At 38.3% G+C, this 19,084-nt stretch overlaps 1 protein-coding gene and 1 pseudogene across 2 annotated transcripts in view; both read left to right on the top strand.

Moving 5' to 3' along the window:
- The window catches only part of SCAPER (S-phase cyclin A associated protein in the ER), a 488,585-nt gene that overhangs the window by 59,949 nt on the left and 409,552 nt on the right, over positions 1-19,084 (top strand). For both annotated transcript variants that reach the window (XM_077780475.1, XM_077780477.1), the window contains exon 5: positions 5,753-5,950. In XM_077780475.1, coding sequence (XP_077636601.1) covers positions 5,753-5,950 — 198 coding nt within the window. The remainder of the gene's footprint in view (positions 1-5,752; positions 5,951-19,084) is intronic.
- LOC144245097 (heterogeneous nuclear ribonucleoprotein A1 pseudogene) lies at positions 1,005-1,980 on the top strand (annotated as a pseudogene).

Raw genomic sequence — 19,084 nt, 5'->3', positions numbered from 1 at the left:
TCTGGCAGTTTATAAATTGCTAGTTTATAAAGTCTTATAAAACTAAACTTACTCTTACCATATAATCCAATAGTCATGCTCTTTGGTATTTACACAGAGGAGTGAAAAATTTATATCCTCACAAAAGCCTGCACATGGATGTTTATAGCAACTTTATTCATAATTGTCAAAACTTGGAAGCAACCAAGATGTCCTTCAGTAGGTGAATGGATAAATAAGCTGTGGTATATCCAGGCAATGGAATATTATTAAGTAAAAAGAAAAGTGCTATCAAACTATAAAAAGACTTGGGGGGGGTGCCTGAGTGGCCCAGTCAGTTAAGCGCCCAACTTCAGCTCAGGTCATGATCTCATGGTTTGTGGGTTCGAGCCCTGTGTTGAGCTCTGTGCTGACAGCTCAGAGCCTGGAACCTGCTTCATATGTGTCTCCCTCTCTCTCTGCCCCTCACACACTCATACTCTGTCTTTCAGAATGAACATTAAAAAAGTCATGGAGGAACTTTATTAATTATTTATAATTTTTAATGTTTATTTTTTTTGTTTTTTTGATTACCTGTTATTTTTTCTTTTTTTCTTTTCTTTTTTTTTTTTTTTTACAAATAGTTTATTGTCAAGTTGGTTTCCATATAACACCCAGTGCTCCTCCCCACAAGTGCCCTCCTCCATGCCCATTTAATGTTTATTTTTGAGAGAGAGGGACAGAACGTGAGCAAGGGAGGAGCAGAGGGAGATGGAGACACAGAATCTGAAGCAGGCTCCAGGTTTTGAGCTGTAAGCACCGAGCTGAAGTCAGAGGCTTAACTGACTGAGCCACCCAGGCACCCCGACATGGAGGAAATTTAAATGCTTATTACCAAGTGAAAGAAGCCAACCTCAAAAGAGTACATACTGTATGTTTCCAGCTATATGGCATTCTGGAAAAGGCAAGACTGTGGAACAATAAAAAGATCAGTGAGGTGGATGCTACCTAGTAAACATCGTTAAAGTCTTCCTCCCCAACCCATTATGTCTAAGTCAGAGTCTCCTAAAGAGCCTGAACAGCTGCAGAACATTTTCATCAGAGATTTGAGCTTTGAAACAACTGATGAGAATCTGAGGAGCCATTTTGAGCAATGGGGAATGCTTATGGACTATATGGTAATGAGAGGTCCAAACACCAAGCGCTCCAGAGTCTTTGGGTTTGTCGCGGATGCCACTGTGGAAGAGGTGGATGCAGCCGTGAATGCAGGACCATGCAAGGTGGATGGAAGAGTTGTGGAACCAAAGAGGGCTGTCTCCAGAGAAGATTCTCAAAGACCTGGTGCCCGCTTAACTGTGAAAAAGATTTTTGTCGGTGGCATTAAAGAAGACACTGAAGGACATCATCTGAGAGATTATTTTGAACAGTATGGGAAAATTGAAGTGATTGAAATCATGACTAACCGAGGCAGTGACAAGAAGAAGGGTTTTGCTTTTGTAACATTTGACAACCATGACTCTGTAGACAAGATTGTCCTTCAAAAATACCATACTGTGAATGGCCACAACTGTGAATTAAGGAAAGCTGTATCTAAGCAAGAGATTGCTGGTGCTTCTTCCAGCCAGGGAGGTCAGTTTGGTTCTGGAAACTTTGGTGGTGATCATGGAGGTGGTTTTGTTGGAAATGACAACTGTGGTCATGGAGGAAACGTCAGTGGGTGGCTGTTGAGGAGGTGGTAGATACGGTGGCAGTAGAGATGGCTATAATGGGTTTGGTAATGATGGAAGCAACTTTGGAGGTGGTAGAAGCTATAATGATTTTGGCAGTTATAACAGTCTTCAAATTTTGGACTATGAAAGAGGACATTTTGGAGGCAGAAGCTCTGGCTGCTATGGCGGTGGAGGCCAATACTTTGCCAAACCACGAAACCAAGGTGGCTATGGCAGTTCCAGCAGCAGTGGCTATAGCAGTGGCTATGGCAGTGGCAGAAGGTTTTTATTACTGCCAGGAAACAAAGCTTAGCAGGACAGGAGAGCCAGAGAAGTGACAGGGAAGCTACAGGTTACAACAGATTTATGAACTCAGCCAAGAACCGTGGTGGCAGGGCCCACCTGCTACAAAGAAGACATGTTTTAGATAATACTCATGTGTATGGGCAAAAAGTCGAGGATTATATTTGTGACTAATTGTGTAACAGGTTATTATAGTTTCTGTTTTGTGGAAAGTGGAAAGCATTCCAACAAAGGGTTTTCATGTAGATTATAAAAACCTTTCTTAACGTTTTTATTATTATTGAGAGACAGAGCATGAGCATGGGAAGGGGCAGAGAGAGGGGGAGACACAGAATCTAAAGGAGGCGCCAGCCTCTGAGCTATAAGCGCAGAGCCTAACGTGGGGCTCGAACTCAAAAACCTCGAGATCATGACCTGAGCTGAAGTCGGACGCTTAACTGAGTGAGCCAGTGAGGCACCCCTGTAGATTTGTTTTTGTACCCATGTTGTTGATTGCTAAATGTAACAGTCTGATCATGGTGATGAATAAATGTTTTTTAAAAAAAGAAAGATCAGTGGTTGCCAGAGGTTCAGGGGTGGCTAAGAGAGGGGAGAACAGGTAGAGCACAGAAAATTCCAGATATCATACTATGTATGATACTTTAATGATGGATACATGCCATTATACATTTATCTAAACGCATAAAATGACCAACACTAAGAGTAAACTATAGGGTAAACTTTGAACTTCGGGCAATTATGATATGTCAGTGTAGGTACATCAAGAAAATAAATGTTCAATTTTATGTGCACATGCATTTCTCTGCAATTAGGTCCATAGGCATCATTAGATTCTCAGGGGAGTCAACGAGTCCTTCTGAGAGAGTTGAGTCAAAAATCTCCATTTCTTCCCTCCTCTTTCCCTCTCCTCACCTTTATTTTACCTCTTCTCCTCAAAAGTCATTGATTAAAACAATATAGTTTCATGGAATTCATTTGTATCTAGCTTTTTCTCACAAATTTAGATTGCTTTGTCTCCTTGAGTATCTTGGAAGCAGTTTACTACAGTAAGCTGTAGTAAGGGGATAGTTCTCTGATTTTGAGTCTTGGTTTTATCACTTGATGTGAGACCTTTTGTTCATTTCTTAATTTAGTTAAACCTCAGTTTTCTCTTCTGAAAAATGGAGATAATAAAGTTACCTATGATATAAAATTGCTTCAAAGAGTCAACGAAGTGTAACTGTGTGGAAAGCACTTAGCACAGCACCTGGCACATAGCACGTATGCCATGAATGTTAGATGCTGCTGCAGTTATTATTATCATTGCTATTATTTTTATCAGTGGTAAGTAAGAGCCATGTACTTTGGAACTCTATACTGACTTAACCTCTACAGTTTGATTTACTTGTTACCCTTTTTCACAAATTTGGCTATTTTGACATTAGTTTATTCACTTTTTTTTTTTTTCTATGAGCACATTTCTTCTCCATCTTTCCCACTATAATCATAGCTAACATTATCTGGGTACTAATTATGTGCTAGGTGCTATGTGACATGCTTTATAAACATTGGATCAGAAGTTGGAAGACTAGGTTCTTGTCCTGGTTCCATCACTCATCCTTTTGACCTGCTAAAAAATAATAATTTTTGTCTCATCTTTACGGTTTGTGGTAATGATTAAATGACAAGTTTTCAAAATCCTTTGATAAAATATAAATAAGCATACATATATAAAGTATTACCATTGTGGTGAAGTTAGACATCAAATTTGCGTAGCATATTGCCCTACAGATGGAATTACCTAACTGTAGTTTTTTGCCGTACTGGCATCTTTCCAAGTAAAAGCTTCACATAGAGCAATCACAAAGAATAGAAACGTCTTAACCTGAGAGCAGTAGTGGTCATTTTACATTGTAAGAAGGGATGGTAATGGGGCGCCTAGGTGGCTCAGTTGGTTAAGCGTACGACTTCGGCTTAGGTCACGATCTCATGGGTCATGGGTTCAAGCCCCGCATCAGGCTCTGTGCTGACAGCTCAGAGCCTGGAGCCTGTTTCGGATTCTGTGTCTCCCTCTCTTTCTGCCCCTCCCCCACTTGTGCACTGTCGCTCTCTGTCTCAAAAATATATAAACTATATACATATAAAAAAAAGGGATGGTAAAATGTTTGAATCATATACACATGGGTACATGACAAGGTAAATACATAAATGGGTGAAAGTGAGTAAAAGTACTTTTGAGANATGGAGGAGGGCACTTGTGGGGATGAGCACTGGGTGTCATATTGAAACTAACTTGACCATAAACTATTTGTAAAAAAAAAAAAAAAAGGTACTTTTGAGAATTCCATAAGATAAAGCCTAAAGTGACAGGAAGTTGCTAGTCCTTTGCTGTTCAGTGTAGAAAACCTTCAAGAAGGAGGCACAATTTGGGAAATTTCACAAATTAACTTTAACTTTGTATGGTGTATGGGAAGAGAAACGAAATGGTTTGGACTGTCTGGTAAAGGGCTGGAAGCACAGGGCCTGAGGCAGTGTAATGGTAAGCCAGCAGTGTTTTTGTGGATGGTCTCCTGTGGCTATATGATCTTTGACAAATGAGTTCGCCTCTGAACCTGTTTTCTGCATTATAGTGCTTTATGAATTGTTTGAAGGAGGTAAGAAGATTATGTGAAGTTGCTTTATGATCTATAACACTGTATAAATTGTTTTGTTGTCATCATTATCAGGAGAGTGGACAGAATTGAGCTTTACTTTGGGACAGATGCTAGTTGAATGGGATTTTGAATTTGGTTTAATCTGTATAATAAAATTATTTACTACTAGGGCTGGAAAGAACTTGGAAAGCAAGTAAGGCAAAGGTTTTGTGGATTGTTGATTATCACTTCAAATTTTATTGCTTGAGTATTGAGAATTTGAACGTGGGCTAGGGCCATCACATAAAATATTGGCTAATTTTCATTTGCAAAATCTGGCAAGCCAATCTGGATGGGGGACTTTGGGTGGAGGATAAGCAGCTCCATCTCAACCTTTCAGATGTGTATATGTGTATGTATATATGCTTTATTTGCTTTCTTTTTGGTGTTAAGATTCTGTGTAAACTAAAGATTGGCTATAAAAGATTTACAAAGTTTAGGAATTGCTGTTACATTGAAGACCAAAGCCTAAAACAAAACTGGAGGGTATTAGCCTGTTTCAGATACCTTCCACTTTGGAGCTCTTCTATAAAAAAGAAAAACAAGCATCAGGAATGATACACACACATACAAAACAACCCAAAGAAACCTGGGATAATTTGTTTTCTTACTGTAGTAGAGGGTTAATATTTATTTATTTTCAGTTTAAGTAGCCACAGGAAGATAAGCAACTCTATTGTACTTCCAGTGAGAAGCTTCAGGTTTGCATTTTGAATTTCAGTCTTTATGTAAACTACATGCTTTTTCGTAGAATGACTCTGTGGTACAGTCTGTAAAACTATAGAATGTAATCTTTATTTTCAGAGATTGCCTGTGCAACTGAGCAAATAATGAGTTCTTTAGTACCCCTTTTGACTAAGGATGTGTTCACTGTCGAAGCCATGGCAGTCTTCAGTAACGCATGTCTGAAATAAAAACATGGCCTTAAAAACCTGCTGGTTTTAGATGAGAAGCTTTGTTTTGATGAATTTAAGGTGATATAAGATAAAAAAAAGAACGTCACATTTTTAAGCATTTATGTTGAAAAATGTGCTTTATACAAATGTCCAATCCCTGAAGGCTTTTACTAAGTATTTTTTATATGTTTATGTTTTGTTTTTATCTTACCAGAATGTTGGAGTAGACTGTAAGATAACATCATCTTCAACTGGAGATAAACACTTTGATAAAAGTCCCACTAAAGCAAGGCATCCTCGGAAAATTGATCTAAGAGCTAGATACTGGGCATTTCTTTTTGACAATCTTCGCCGGGCAGTAGATGAAATTTATGAAACTTGTGAATCAGATCAGAGTGTGGTAGAATGTAAGGTAAGGTTTGCCTGGAGACTCTGTAACCCATTTAAAGCCAAATTCTCTAATTTTTGTTACACCTGAGATGATCATTTTCCTCAGTATGCAATACTGTATTGTTAACTATCAACGTCATCATGCTATACATTAGACCCTCACAACTTATTCATCCTATAACTGAAAGTTTGTTCCCTTTCCCCAACTCTTATCTTCCCCACTCCTTGCAGCTACTATTCTACCTTGCTTCTATGACTGCTTCAGGTTTTTTTTGGTTTTGATTTTTTGAGTACCCTTGTTTGTTGCATTACCTAATTATGAACTTTAATATTCTGTGCAAGATTTGGTAGAAAGCTGTGTTAATACATAGTCCTGGGCAAGAAACCAAAATGACCACCCACGCACACGCGCACACACGTGCGCGCGCGCGCGCACACACACACACCCCATTCAAAATTATTTTAAAAATCTCTCTTATCTGCATTCTCAATTAGTACTGTAGGTGGCACTAGTGAGATTTTCACATTCTTTGGTTTCATGTTTAATGCTTTTAATTGGATATTGCTCCTTTTCTGCTACCATACTTATCACTCTCCTAATTCACTGTGGTCAGCGAAAAGTGAGATTGATAGCTAACCATAAACAATCCTGGGTGGGATTGAGATGTTATTCTAAGGTGTGTTTTCTAATTTCGGATAACCTTGTGTTTGTAATAGGACATTAGATACATAGTACAGTCTGTTTCTAAAAACTCACTAAAAAGCCCCCACCTTTTAGTAAGTAGAACTGTATGCTATATTGTTTAATACTGAATGAAATTATTTTGAGAAAATCCAGGGTGTTACATCTTCATAGAAATATCTTTATAGAGGTACCTTGTGTTTTTATAATGAACAGGATTGAAAACCCTGGTATTCATTATTTAACTTTTGAAATATATGAAGGGTCTAAGAAAAGTTACATGTTGAAACAGCAGCTGTGTTTCCTTTATAATTGGAAACAGCCAGAATAGGTTTTAGAATAGCTTAAATACATCATTCATCAGAAGCAGGTTTCAGAATGAACAGTAATTGAAATCATACAAATTTATAGTCTGTTTGTCACAATTCATTTTGTTATTATCACCATGTAAAACTTTTTATGTTTAAAAACTATGTTTAAGCAAAAATCACAACCCTGGAGTTTAATGAATCAGCATGTTGTGGTAGAAAACACTATTGACCTTAGTTTTAGGTTATAGTTTCTTCTATAAAATGAGCGTGTGGGCCCAGATAGTTTCTAAGTCAGCCATAGAGATCAATGAGATCAGGAAATTCTTTGATTTTTGTATTTAAAAACATCAAAAGGTTGACTGAAGAAATAAAATTTCTTTGTAACATGTACCTCTTTATAGAAGTTCGTTTGACCAATTGCAATCATGTTTCTACCATGAGCAAAAACCTTTGCACCTGTTTGAATTTTGGGCTTTCTCGTTCATCTACTAAAGTTTTGTGAAAATTTAATAGCAATAGAACTTTTTTTTATAGATTATAAAAATGGAGAAGATTTTGACAAAGGGAGAGTAGTACAGATGTGTTCTTTATTTTTTGTACTGTTCCAAGATGCTCAAAGGCTTATGTTGAGAAATAAAATATGAGAGCATAAAAGTGATTTTCATACCCAACTCTGCTCCTCTCCCCATCCAGGACGTAACAGGTGGTGAGGTAAAAAGATAAAGTTTAACATTTGGTCTGAGCATGTGTGGGGTATGTAATAACTAAAATTCTTTTTTTTAATTTTAATTTTTGTTTAGCTCTGTCCTTACTATAAAAGTACTTTCATTCCTTATCTCATTTGATTAGTACCTTTGTGAAACACAAAACCTAGAGTTTTCCTCACTGTGCAGGTAGATTCAACCCTTGGTTTGTGAATTTACTGACCAGATATATTCCTATTTGTGATTGTGTGTGTGTGTGTTTTACATTTATTTATTTTTGAGGGACAGAGTGAGACAGAGTGTGAGCGAGAGAGGGGCAGAGAAAGAAGGAGACACAGTCCGAAGCAGGCTCCAGGCAAGTGTTCAGCACAGAGCCTGACATGGGGCTCGAACCTACGAACTGTGAGATCATGATTTGAGCCAAGGTTGGATGCTCAACCAACTGGGCCACCCAGGCGCACCATAATTTTGTGTTTTAACCTTATTAGTAATCACAGTTCAGTTCTTTTTCTCTTGAGTGAATTACAGTTAATAACACCTCTATTATGTAATTCACATGCTAAGTATAGCATGGTAGTGGAAAATATCTTTTTTATTTCAGCCAGGATGACTGAACCAGAGCTCCACTCTATAATCAAAAGAGGCTGAATTTCTAATCTTTTTAATTTGAAGATGTGTCTTTTATGCCATCAGCCACTTCCCTGTATGACTTGCTAAGAACTGACATTTCAGCAAAACTGTAACCATCACTGTTGGTTGCATGTCCCTATCTCCTTTATAAATTGGGCTAGAGGATGGGCTAGGGCAGATTGCCTTTTGGGGAGTACATAGTTAACGAAGTTGTAGCCATTCTCTTGCCTTGTTCTCACCAAAGTTCGAGGTGGGGTTTGAATTTCTTACAAAGTTTGTGAGTGTGGCTGCAAGAATGAGAGACTGGCGTCTTGTTCTCTGGCTGGATCTTTGCTATGCTGACTGATGTTGATGCCTTTGGAATGTGTTGAATGAGTTTGGGGGAAAGCATCCTGGGTACACGTTGTCTTCCTTTTCCCTGTTTCCCATTTTAATGTGAAGGATCTGGATGTGTGACTCTGGAATATTGGATATAGAGACTGGTGTATATATCTGCTTTAGGATCTCATAGGCTTTCTGGCATAACTCATGCCAGCTGTGCTTGAAGGGACTGTCCAGTAGTATGCCTTGGAAGGAGATGGGATGGAAGTTACCATTGAACAAGTAAAGAGGTCCCCTAGTGAATCTCATGACTTATGTGAGGGAAGGAGTGTGGACGTTGGTGAAGATGTTGGAGTCAGAGGGGCTTCCTGTGGGGACAGTGGTTAGGTGAGAATTATGCAAAATGCTGACAGAGTTGGGGCAGATGCTGGTTGGGTAGAGGGAACCAGGGTGAACCTGAACACTGCCTAGAGAACCACATATGCTACCTGTGTAGAAATCACCATCTACTACAGAGATCAGTAGAGACCAATGACCTTAGACTGAGTCAGGGAAAGATTAGGGGTATATCTCTGCCTGGCGGCACTTGACTCTCTTGGCTGTCAGCATCACTTTTGTGTCTGGAGAAGGACAGGCTGATGACTATAGCAGGTCACTAATACTTGGTGAACTCTTGTAAGTAGAATATTGCTCTGTTCTTACAGCTGATGCAATGGCAAAGCACATAAAGTTTGTGAATGTAGAATGAGAAGGGGAGTACAGGAGAAGAAGAGAGGAACCAATGAGAATAAGCTATGACCTTCCCACCACAGGCATCTGCTAAGGCCACGTAGTTCTCATTTGTGCTTAATAGGCAGGTTGACTATAGATGGGATTTAAAAACTACACTTTGATAATTGAATATAACTGGAAAATTGTGGAATTTCATTGAGCATACTGAGGAGGTTTAGTATTCAACTTAGTATTTAACTAAGGTTACAGGGAAAAATATAAAAGTATTCTATGTTTATATTTTGGTGAGTTGAGACTTCTTAATTCAACAAGTAAGGATCAAAATGAGCTGTGAGAAAATGCTTTGGAAGATATGACATGCACTAAGAATAAACTTCAGGGGTGCCTAGGTGGCTCATTGGTTGAGCATCTGGCTCTTTATTTTGGTTCAGGCCATGATCCCAGGGTTGTGGGATCAAACCCTGCCTTGGGCTCTGTCCTGAGGATGGAGCCTGCTTGGAATTTTCTCTTTCTCTTCCTCTGCCCCTCTTTCCTGCTCATGCTCTCTCTCTAAAAATAAATAAAAGAGACTTTATACTTAGATATAAGGAGAGTATCACAGTTGGAAAATAGAGGTCCAGGGACAGAGAAAGAATACTTGTGGAGGTAGAAAGAAGACCGGGAAAATAGGAGTGTCCTGAAAGCCATGGAAGAAGTAAGTGGTGTTGGAGAGGTCAAGAGTGATTGCAGTTGAAAGAAGGCATTTTCTGTTTGGCCTTCAGGAAGAACAGTAGATGGGATCAAGGCAGAGATTTGTAGTCACAATGTGAAACTCCTTCTGATGGGTTTCTTGCCCTTTTTATTTTTGAAAAGTAGGAGGTATGGGCTGTAGGTTGCGGCCCTGAAGGTCACAGCTGTGATGGGAAATTCTTCTGTTTTCTATCTTCAGTTTTCCCAATTAGATTCCTCTCCAGTCAGCATTTAACATATTTATTTCTCTTCTGTAGTAAATAAGAACAATAAAAACCTAAACCCTTTCTCTACTGTCCTTTCATCTCTTATGCCACCCCCATGTTTCTCCTTTCCTTCTTAGCCAAGTTTCTTGGAAGAACTTTGTGCATTTGCTGCCTCCATTTCCTTTTCTTCCAGGTACTTATTAGACTACTCCAACCTGGTGTCACATCCTGTCGGAGCTCCAGTTAAGCTCTTAATGAAAGTGGCTGTCTCAGTATTACTAAGCCCAGCAATACTGCCCCTTCCATGTTCTTTGAGTAGCACTTCCCGCTGTTGACCACTTCTCTCTTAAGCACTCTCCTTTGACTTGCGTGAAGTAATATCTGCTATTTACTTCCTCCTTGTTGGCTGCTACTTCTGCCTCTTCCATTTTTTTTGTTTTTGTTTTTTTTTTTTGCTTTTTTGTTTCACTTTTTGGTTTATTCCACCTCACCTTTAACTGTTGGGAGGTCATTAAGTCTCCTTTTAGGCCATCCTCTTTTCTCACTATCACATACTTTCTTAGCAATTTTCTCCAGGTCGTGGCTTAATTTATCACTCATTTGCTGATGATTTGCTGATGAGTCTTAGTGTATATCTCTCTAACTTACACCTTTCTTCTGAGTTTTAGGCCTGTATATCCAACTTGCCTAGTTGGCACCTCCACTTGGATATCTCACAAGCATATCAAACTGACATATAAAAAATGAAGTTCATAATCTCTTCTTCTACCCAAAGATGTATTTCTCTCTCTTAAATGGGCAGATATTGCCTCCACTCCATCCCTTTACCTCACTCATGCCAGCCACTGTCCAATGAATTACCTCCTAAATCTTTGTAATATGTCTGCTTTCTCTCATTTCTCATATTTTATGGTTCAGTGTTAAAATTTAGAGATAGATAGGTTTCATTTTAGTCTGTTTAACATGACACATAACTGACGATTTTTCTGGTTGATAAATCTTTGTTTCTTATACCTGGTTCTCATATATATTATAGGTATTGGGTATTTGGAATAACTTAATAACTTGATCTCACAGTTATCATGTCACAACTATTACTGGGATTAGTTTAATCTTTCTGAGTTAAGAGCTTAATGCATCATACCATTTTATACCATACCTCACTCTTTATTTATTTTGGTGTAAGTATAACTTTAAAAAAAATTTTATTAATTACAGATGTACTATATAGTGATACAAATCACCAGGTCTTCATCATGACGTGTGCACTCCTTAATCTCAGTCACTTATTTAACTCAACTCCCCCGTCCTCTACCTTCTGGTAACCATCAGATCTCTATAATTCAGAGTCTGTATCTTAGTTTCTCTCTCTCTCTCTTTTTTTTTTTCTACCTTTACTTGTTTGTTTTGTTTTTTAAATTCCACATATGATTGAAATCATATGGTATTTGTCATTTACTGACTTATTTTGCTTAGCATTATACCCTAGCTCCATCTATGTCATTGTAAATGGCAAGCTTTCATTCTTTTTTTTTTTTTTTAATGTTTTTTATTTATTTCTGAGAGAGAGACAGCGTGAGCAGGGGAGGGTCAGAGAGAGAGGACAGCACAGAATCCGAAACAGGCTCCAGGCTCTGAGCTGTCAGCACAGAGCCCGACGTGGGGCTCGAACCCACGAACTGTGAGATCATGACCTGAGCCGAAGTCGGATGCTCAACTGACTGAGCCACCCAGGCGCCCCAAGCTTTCATTCTTTTTGATGGCTGAGTAATATTCCATTTATGTATATACCACATCTTCTTTATCCATTCATTAGTTGATGGACATTTGGTCTCTCTCCATAGTTTGGATATTGTTGATAATGCTGCTGTAAACATTCTGGTGCATCCTTCAAATCCCTTCAAATCTGTATTTTTGTGTCATTTGGGTAAATACCTAATAGTGCCATTGTAGGGTAGTTCTAGTTTTAGTTTTTTTAGTAACCTCTATTCTCCAGAGTGGCTGCACCAGTTTGCATTTCCCTTTGCATTACAAGAGAGTTCCCCTTTCTCTGCCCGTTGTTTCTTGTGTTGTTAATTTTAGCCATTCTGATAGGTTTGAAGCAGTGTCTCACCTCACAAATTAAATTGTGGTTTTGACTTGTATTTCCCTGATGATGAGTGATATTGAACATCTTTGTGTGTGTCTATTAGCCATCTGGATGTCTTCTTTGGAAAAGTATCTGTTCATACCTTCTCATTTCTTTACTGGGTTATTTGTTTTTTGGGCATTGAGTTTGATAAGTTCTTTATATATTTTGTATACTAACTCTTTATCAGATAAGTTGTTTACAAATATATACTGCCATTCTGTAGGATGACTTTTAGTTTTATTGTTTCCTTTACTGTGAGGAAGCTTTTTATCTTTTTTTTTGGGTGGGGGGGAGTGCAAGGGAGTGAGGAACAGACAGAAGTGATGTTCACCTGGGTCTCATGTTTTACCTGAAGTGGGTCTCATGGTCACCTGAAGTGGGGCTCAAACTTGCCTTAAGTGGAGCTTGAGCTCTCCTAAAGTGGGGTTTGAGCTGTCCCAAAGTGGGGCTCAAGCTCACCCAAAGTGGATTCAAGCTCACCCAATATTGGACTCCAACTCAAGAACTGTGAGATCATGATCCGAGCCAAAGTCAGATGCTTAATGACTGAGCCCCCCAGGCACCCAGAAGCTATTTATCTTGATGAGGTCCTAATAGTTCATGTTTGCTTTTGTTTCCCTTGCCTTTGGCCATGTGTCTAGTAAGAAGTTGCTCCTGTGGAGGTCAAAAGGTTGCTGGCTGTGTACTCCTCTAGAATTTCAATGGCTTCCTATTTCACATTTAGGTCTTTCATCCATTTTGTATTTATTTTTGTGTATGGTATAAAACAGTGGTCCAATTTCATTCTTTGCATGTCGCCATCTGGTTTTCCCAACACCATTTATTGAAGAGACATTTTTCCATTAGATATTCTTTCCTGCTTATATAGTTCTGAGTTCATTTCTGGGTTTTCTATTCTGTTCCATTTATCTGTGTCTGTTTTTGTGCCAGTACCATACTGTCTTGATGACAACAGCACTGTAGTGTAGCTTGAAATCCAGAATTGTGATGCCTCCAGTTTTGCTTTTCTTTCCAAGATTGCTTTGGCTATTCAGAGTCTTTGTGATTCCATGCAGATTTTAGGATTGTTTGTTCTAGCTCTAAGAAAAATGCTGGTGGTATTTTGACAGGGATCTCATTAAATGTAGATTGCTTTGGGTAGTATAAACATATTAACAATGTTTGTTCTTCCAGTCCATGAACATAGAATGCTTTTATATTTCTTTGTATCTTCTTCAATTTCTTTTATAAGTGTTCTACAGTTTTCAGAGTACAGATCTCTTACCTCTTTAGTTAGCTTTATTCCTAGATATCTTACTGGTTTTGGTGCAATTGCAAATGGGATTGATTCCTTGATTTCTTTTTCTGGTACTTCCTTATTTATCTAGAAATACAACAGAGTTCTGCACATTGATTTTATATCCTTCGATTTTGCTGAGTTCAGTATTAGTTCTCACAGTTTTTAGTGGAGTCTTTTGGCTTTTCTACATAGAGTATCATGTATGCAAATAGTAAGTTTGACTTCTTCCTTACTGATCTGTATGCCCCTTATTTCTTTCACTGTCTGATTGCTGAGGCTAAGTCTTCCATTACTATATTAAAGAGTAATGGTGAGAATGGACATCCTTGTCTTGTTTCTGACAGTAGGGGTACAGCTGTCAGTTTTTTCCTCCATTGAGGATGATATTAGCTGTGGGTGTTTTGCATATTACCTTTATGATGTTGAAGTATGTTCTGTCTATCCCTACTTTGCTGAGGGCTTTTAAATCAAGAATGGATGCTGTATTTTGTCAGATTCTTTTTCTCCATCTATTGACAGGATCATATGGTTCTTATCCTTTCTTTTATTAATGTAGTATATCATGTTGATTGATTTGTGAATATTGAACCAGCACTTTAGCTTAGGAATAAATCCCACTTGATCATGGTAAATAGTTCTTTGAATGTACTTTGGAATTCGATTAGCTAGTATTTTGTGTTTTCTTTTTGTTTTTCTTTTTTTTTNCATTGGTCTATGTGTCTGTTTTTGTGCCAATACCATACTGTCTTGATGATGATGGCTTTGTAGTAGAGGCTAAAGTGTGGGATGGTGATGCCTTCCATTTTGGTTTTCTTCCTCAATATTACTGTGGCTCTTCAGGGTCTTTTGTAGTTCTGTACACATTTTAGGATAGTTTGTTCTAGCTTTCGGAAGAATGCTGGTGCAATTTTGATTGGGATTGCATTGAATGTGTAGACTGCTTTGGGTAGTAATGACATTTTAACAATATTTATTCTTCCGATGCATGAGCATGGAATGTTTTTCCATTTCTTTGTGTCTTCTTCAATTTCCTTCATAAGTTTTCTATAGTTTTCATCATACAGATCTCTTGTATCCTTGGTTAGGTTTATTCCGAGGTATTTTATGGTTTTTTGTGCAATTGTGAATGGGATCAGTTTCTTGATTTCTCTTTCTGTTGCTTCATTGTTGGTGTATAAAAATGCAACCGATTTCTGTACGTTGATTTTGTACCCTGCGACTTTGCTGAATTCTTGGATCAGTTCTAGTAGGCTTCTGGTGGAGTCTGTCGGGTTTTCGATGTAGAGTATCATGTCATCTGCGAAGAGTGAAAGTTTGACTTCCTCTTTGCCAATTCTGATGCCTTTGATTTCCTTTTGTTGTCTGATGGCTGATGCTAGGACTTCCAGCACTATGTTAAACAACAGTGGTGAGAGTGGACATCCCTGTCGTGTTCCTGATCTCAGGGGGAAAGCTCTCAGTTTTTCCCCGTTGAGGATGATGTTAGCTGAAGGCTTCTCATAGATGGCTTTGATGATGTTTAAGTAGGTTCCTTCTATCCCAACTTTCTCTAGAGTCTTTATTAAGAAGGGATGCTGTATTTTGTCAAATGCTTTTTCTGCATCTATTGACAGGATCATATGGTTTTTATCTTTTCTTTTATTGATATGATGTATCACATTGATTGATTTGCGAATGTTGAACCAGCCCTGTAACCCAGGAATGAATCCCACTTGATCTTGGTGGATGATTCTTTTGATATGCTGCTGGATTCGATTTGCAAGGATCTTGTTGAGAATTTTTGCATCCGTATTCATCAAGGATATTGGCCTGTAGTTCTCTTTTTTTGCTGGATCTCTGTCCTGCTTGGGAATCAGAGTGATGCTGGCTTCATAAAATGAGTCTGGAAGTTTTCCTTCCATTTCTATTTTTTGGAATAGCTTGAGAAGAATGGGTATTAATTCTGTTTTAAATGTCTGGTAGAATTCCCCAGGAAGCCATCTGGTCCAGGGCTCTTATTTGTTGGGAGATTTTTGATAACTGATTCGATTTCTTCACTAGTTTTGGGTCTGTTCAGATTTTCTATCTCTTCCCATGTGAATTTTGGTAGTGTATGTGTGTTTAGGAATTTGTCCATTTCTTCTAAATTGTCCAATTTGTTGGCATTTGATTCTTCATAGTATTCCCTGATAATTGCTTCTATTTCTGAGGGGTTGGTTGTAATAAGTCCATTTTCCTTCATAACTTGTCTATTTGGGTGCTGTCTCTTTTCTTTTTGAGAAGCCTGGCTAGAGGTTTGTCAATTTTGTTTATTTTTTCAAGAAACCAACTCTTGGTTTCATTGATCTGTTCAATGAACAGATTTTTTGGATTTTATATTATTTATTTCTGCCCTGATTTTTATTATTTCTCTTCTCCTACTGGATTTGGGGTGCTCTTGTTGCTCTCTCTCTATTTCCTCTAGGTGCACTGTTAGATTTTGTACTTGCGCTTTTTCTAATTTCTTGAAATAGGCCTGGAATGCAATGTACTTTCCTCTTAGGACTGGCTTTGCCTCATCCCATAGAGTTTGGAATGTTGTATTTTTGTTTTCATTTGTTTCCATCTATTTTTTAATATCTTCTCTAATTGCTTGATTGGCACATTCGTTCTTTAGTAGGGTGTTCTTTAACCTCCATGTTTTTGGAGGTTTTCCAGACTTCTTCCTGTGATTGATTTCAAATTTCATAGCATTGTGATCTGAAAGTGTGCATGGTATGATCTCACTTCTTTTATAGTTATTGAGGACTGCTTTATGTCCCAGTATGTGATCTGTCTTGGAGAGTGTACCATGCACACTTGTGAAGAAAGTGAATTCCATGGCCTCAGGATGTAGACTTCTAAATATATCTGTCAAATCCATCTGGTCCAAAATGTNTTCTTGAAATAGGCCTGGAATGCAATGTACTTTCCTCTTAGGACTGGCTTTGCCTCATCCCATAGAGTTTGGAATGTTGTATTTTTGTTTTCATTTGTTTCCATCTATTTTTTAATATCTTCTCTAATTGCTTGATTGGCACATTCGTTCTTTAGTAGGGTGTTCTTTAACCTCCATGTTTTTGGAGGTTTTCCAGACTTCTTCCTGTGATTGATTTCAAATTTCATAGCATTGTGATCTGAAAGTGTGCATGGTATGATCTCACTTCTTTTATAGTTATTGAGGACTGCTTTATGTCCCAGTATGTGATCTGTCTTGGAGAGTGTACCATGCACACTTGAGAAGAAAGTGAATTCCATGGCCTCAGGATGTAGACTTCTAAATATATCTGTCAAATCCATCTGGTCCAAAATGTCATTCAAGTCCATTGTTTCTTTAGTGATTTTCTGTCTAGTTGATCTATACATTGCTCTAAGTGGAGTATTAAATTTGCCTGCTATTAGCACATCTTGTCCATAAGTTTGTTTCTGTTTGTGATTTTTTTATGTATTTGGGTACTCCCATATTTGGTGTGTAGACATTTGTAATTGTTAGTTCTTCCTGACGGATAGACCCTGTAATTATTCTATAATGCCCTTCTTCATCCCTTGTTACTGCCTTTACTTTAAAGTCCGGTTTGTCTGATATAAGTGTGGCAACTCCAGCTTTCTTTTGACTTCCAGTAGCATGCTAGATATTTCTCCATCCCCTTACTTTCAATCTGAAGGTGTCCTCAGGTCTAAAATGAGTTTCTTGTAGATAGCAAATAGATGGATTTTATTTTTTTATCCATTCTGCTACCCTATGTCTTTTTATTGGAGCATTTAATTCTTTTACATTCAGTGTTATCATTGAAAAATATGGGTTTAGAGTCACTGTGTTCTTTGTAGGATTCATGTTTGTGGTGTCTCTGGTACCTTGTGTTCGTTGCAACATTTCCCTCATAGAGTCCCCCTCTGTATTTCTTGTAGGCCTGGTTTAGTGGTGACAGATTCTTTCAATTTTTGTTTATGTGGGAAGACTTTTATCTCTCCTTCTATTCTGAATGACAGGCTTGCTGGATAGAGGATTCTTGGCTGTATATTTTTTCTGTTCATCACATTGAAGACTTCCTTTCTTGCCTGCCAAGTTTCAGTAGATAGGTCTGTCACCACTCTGATAGGTTTCTTTGTATGTTAGGGCCCTTATCTCCCTAGCTGCTTTCAGAATTCTCTCTTTGTCCTTGTATTTTGCCAGTTTTACCATGATACGTTGTACAGAAGATTAATTCAAGTTACGTCTGAGGGAAGTTCTCTGTGCCTCTTGGATTTCAGTGTCTGTTTCCTTCTCCAGATTGGGGAAGTTCTCAGCTGTAATTTGTTCAAGGACTCCTTCAGCACCTTTCCCTCTTTCTTCCTCTTCTGGAATTCCTATTATATGAATATTGTTCCATTTAATTGTATCACTCAGCTCCCAAGCTCTCTTTTCGTGTTCCTGGATCAGTTTATCTCTCTTTTTCTTGGCTTCCTCTTTTTCTATAATCGTGTCTTCTAATTCACCTATTCTCCTTTCTGCCTCTTCAGTCTGTGCATTGGACACCTCGATTTTATTATGCACCTCATTTATGGCATTTTTAATTCGTCACAATTATTTTTAAGCTCCATAGTCTTCATAGCAATATTTTCTCTGATGTCTTCCATGCCTTTTTCAAGGCCAGCAATTAATTTTATGACTGTTGTTCTAAATTCTTGTTCAGTTATGTTGCTTATATGTGTTATGAGCAGTTCTTTAGCTGTCATTTCTTCCTGGAATTTATTTAGTGGAGATTTCTTCTGTTTCGTCATTTTGGCTAGTTTTCTGTCTTGTTAGTTTTAAAAGCGTGTTATTCACTCTGAACCTGTGAGTACTGCTGTATCAAAGAAGGCTCTTTGAGAGGCACCTGGGTGGCTCATTCGGTTAAGTGTCCGACTTCACTCAGGTCATGGTCTCACAGTTCGTGGGTTCGAGCCCCGCATCAGGCTCTGTGCTGAACACTTGCTCAGAGCCTGAAGCCTGCTTCAGATTCTGTGTCTCCTTCTCTCTCTGCCCCTCTTCTACTTGAGCTCTGTCTCACCCTATCTCTCAAAAATAAATAAATGTAAAAAAAAAATTAAACAAAACAAAAAAAAATAAAGAAGGCTCTCCGACTGTCCACAGCCTGTCCGTTCAGGGTGTTCTTTGGTATCTCTTGGTCTCTCTTGTTGAGACGTTGGTTATTTTATTTTCCTACACATAGTGGTATTTGGGACTCTCTGCCATGTGTACTTTGGCTTGCTTCTTGAGGTAGCCCAAGATTTATCAACCAAAGGCAGAACACGGACTTTTGTTTGCATCCTGATTCGAACAAGTAGCAGAACAGGTCTTCTTGTGTCCCCTCACAGCCCTCACCAGTGGGCCTTTTTCCTGGTGGTGGTGTTCAGTTGCATTTCTATACACAAATAATGAAGCAGCAAAAGAGAAATCAAGGAAATAATCCCA

This window comes from Crocuta crocuta, unplaced genomic scaffold, assembly GCF_008692635.1.
Source record: "Crocuta crocuta isolate KB4526 unplaced genomic scaffold, BGI_CrCroc_1.0 scaffold310, whole genome shotgun sequence".
NCBI lineage: Eukaryota > Metazoa > Chordata > Mammalia > Carnivora > Hyaenidae > Crocuta > Crocuta crocuta.
The sequence above is the reverse complement of the archived record's forward strand: the minus strand, read 5'-3'. Positions and strand labels throughout refer to the sequence as shown.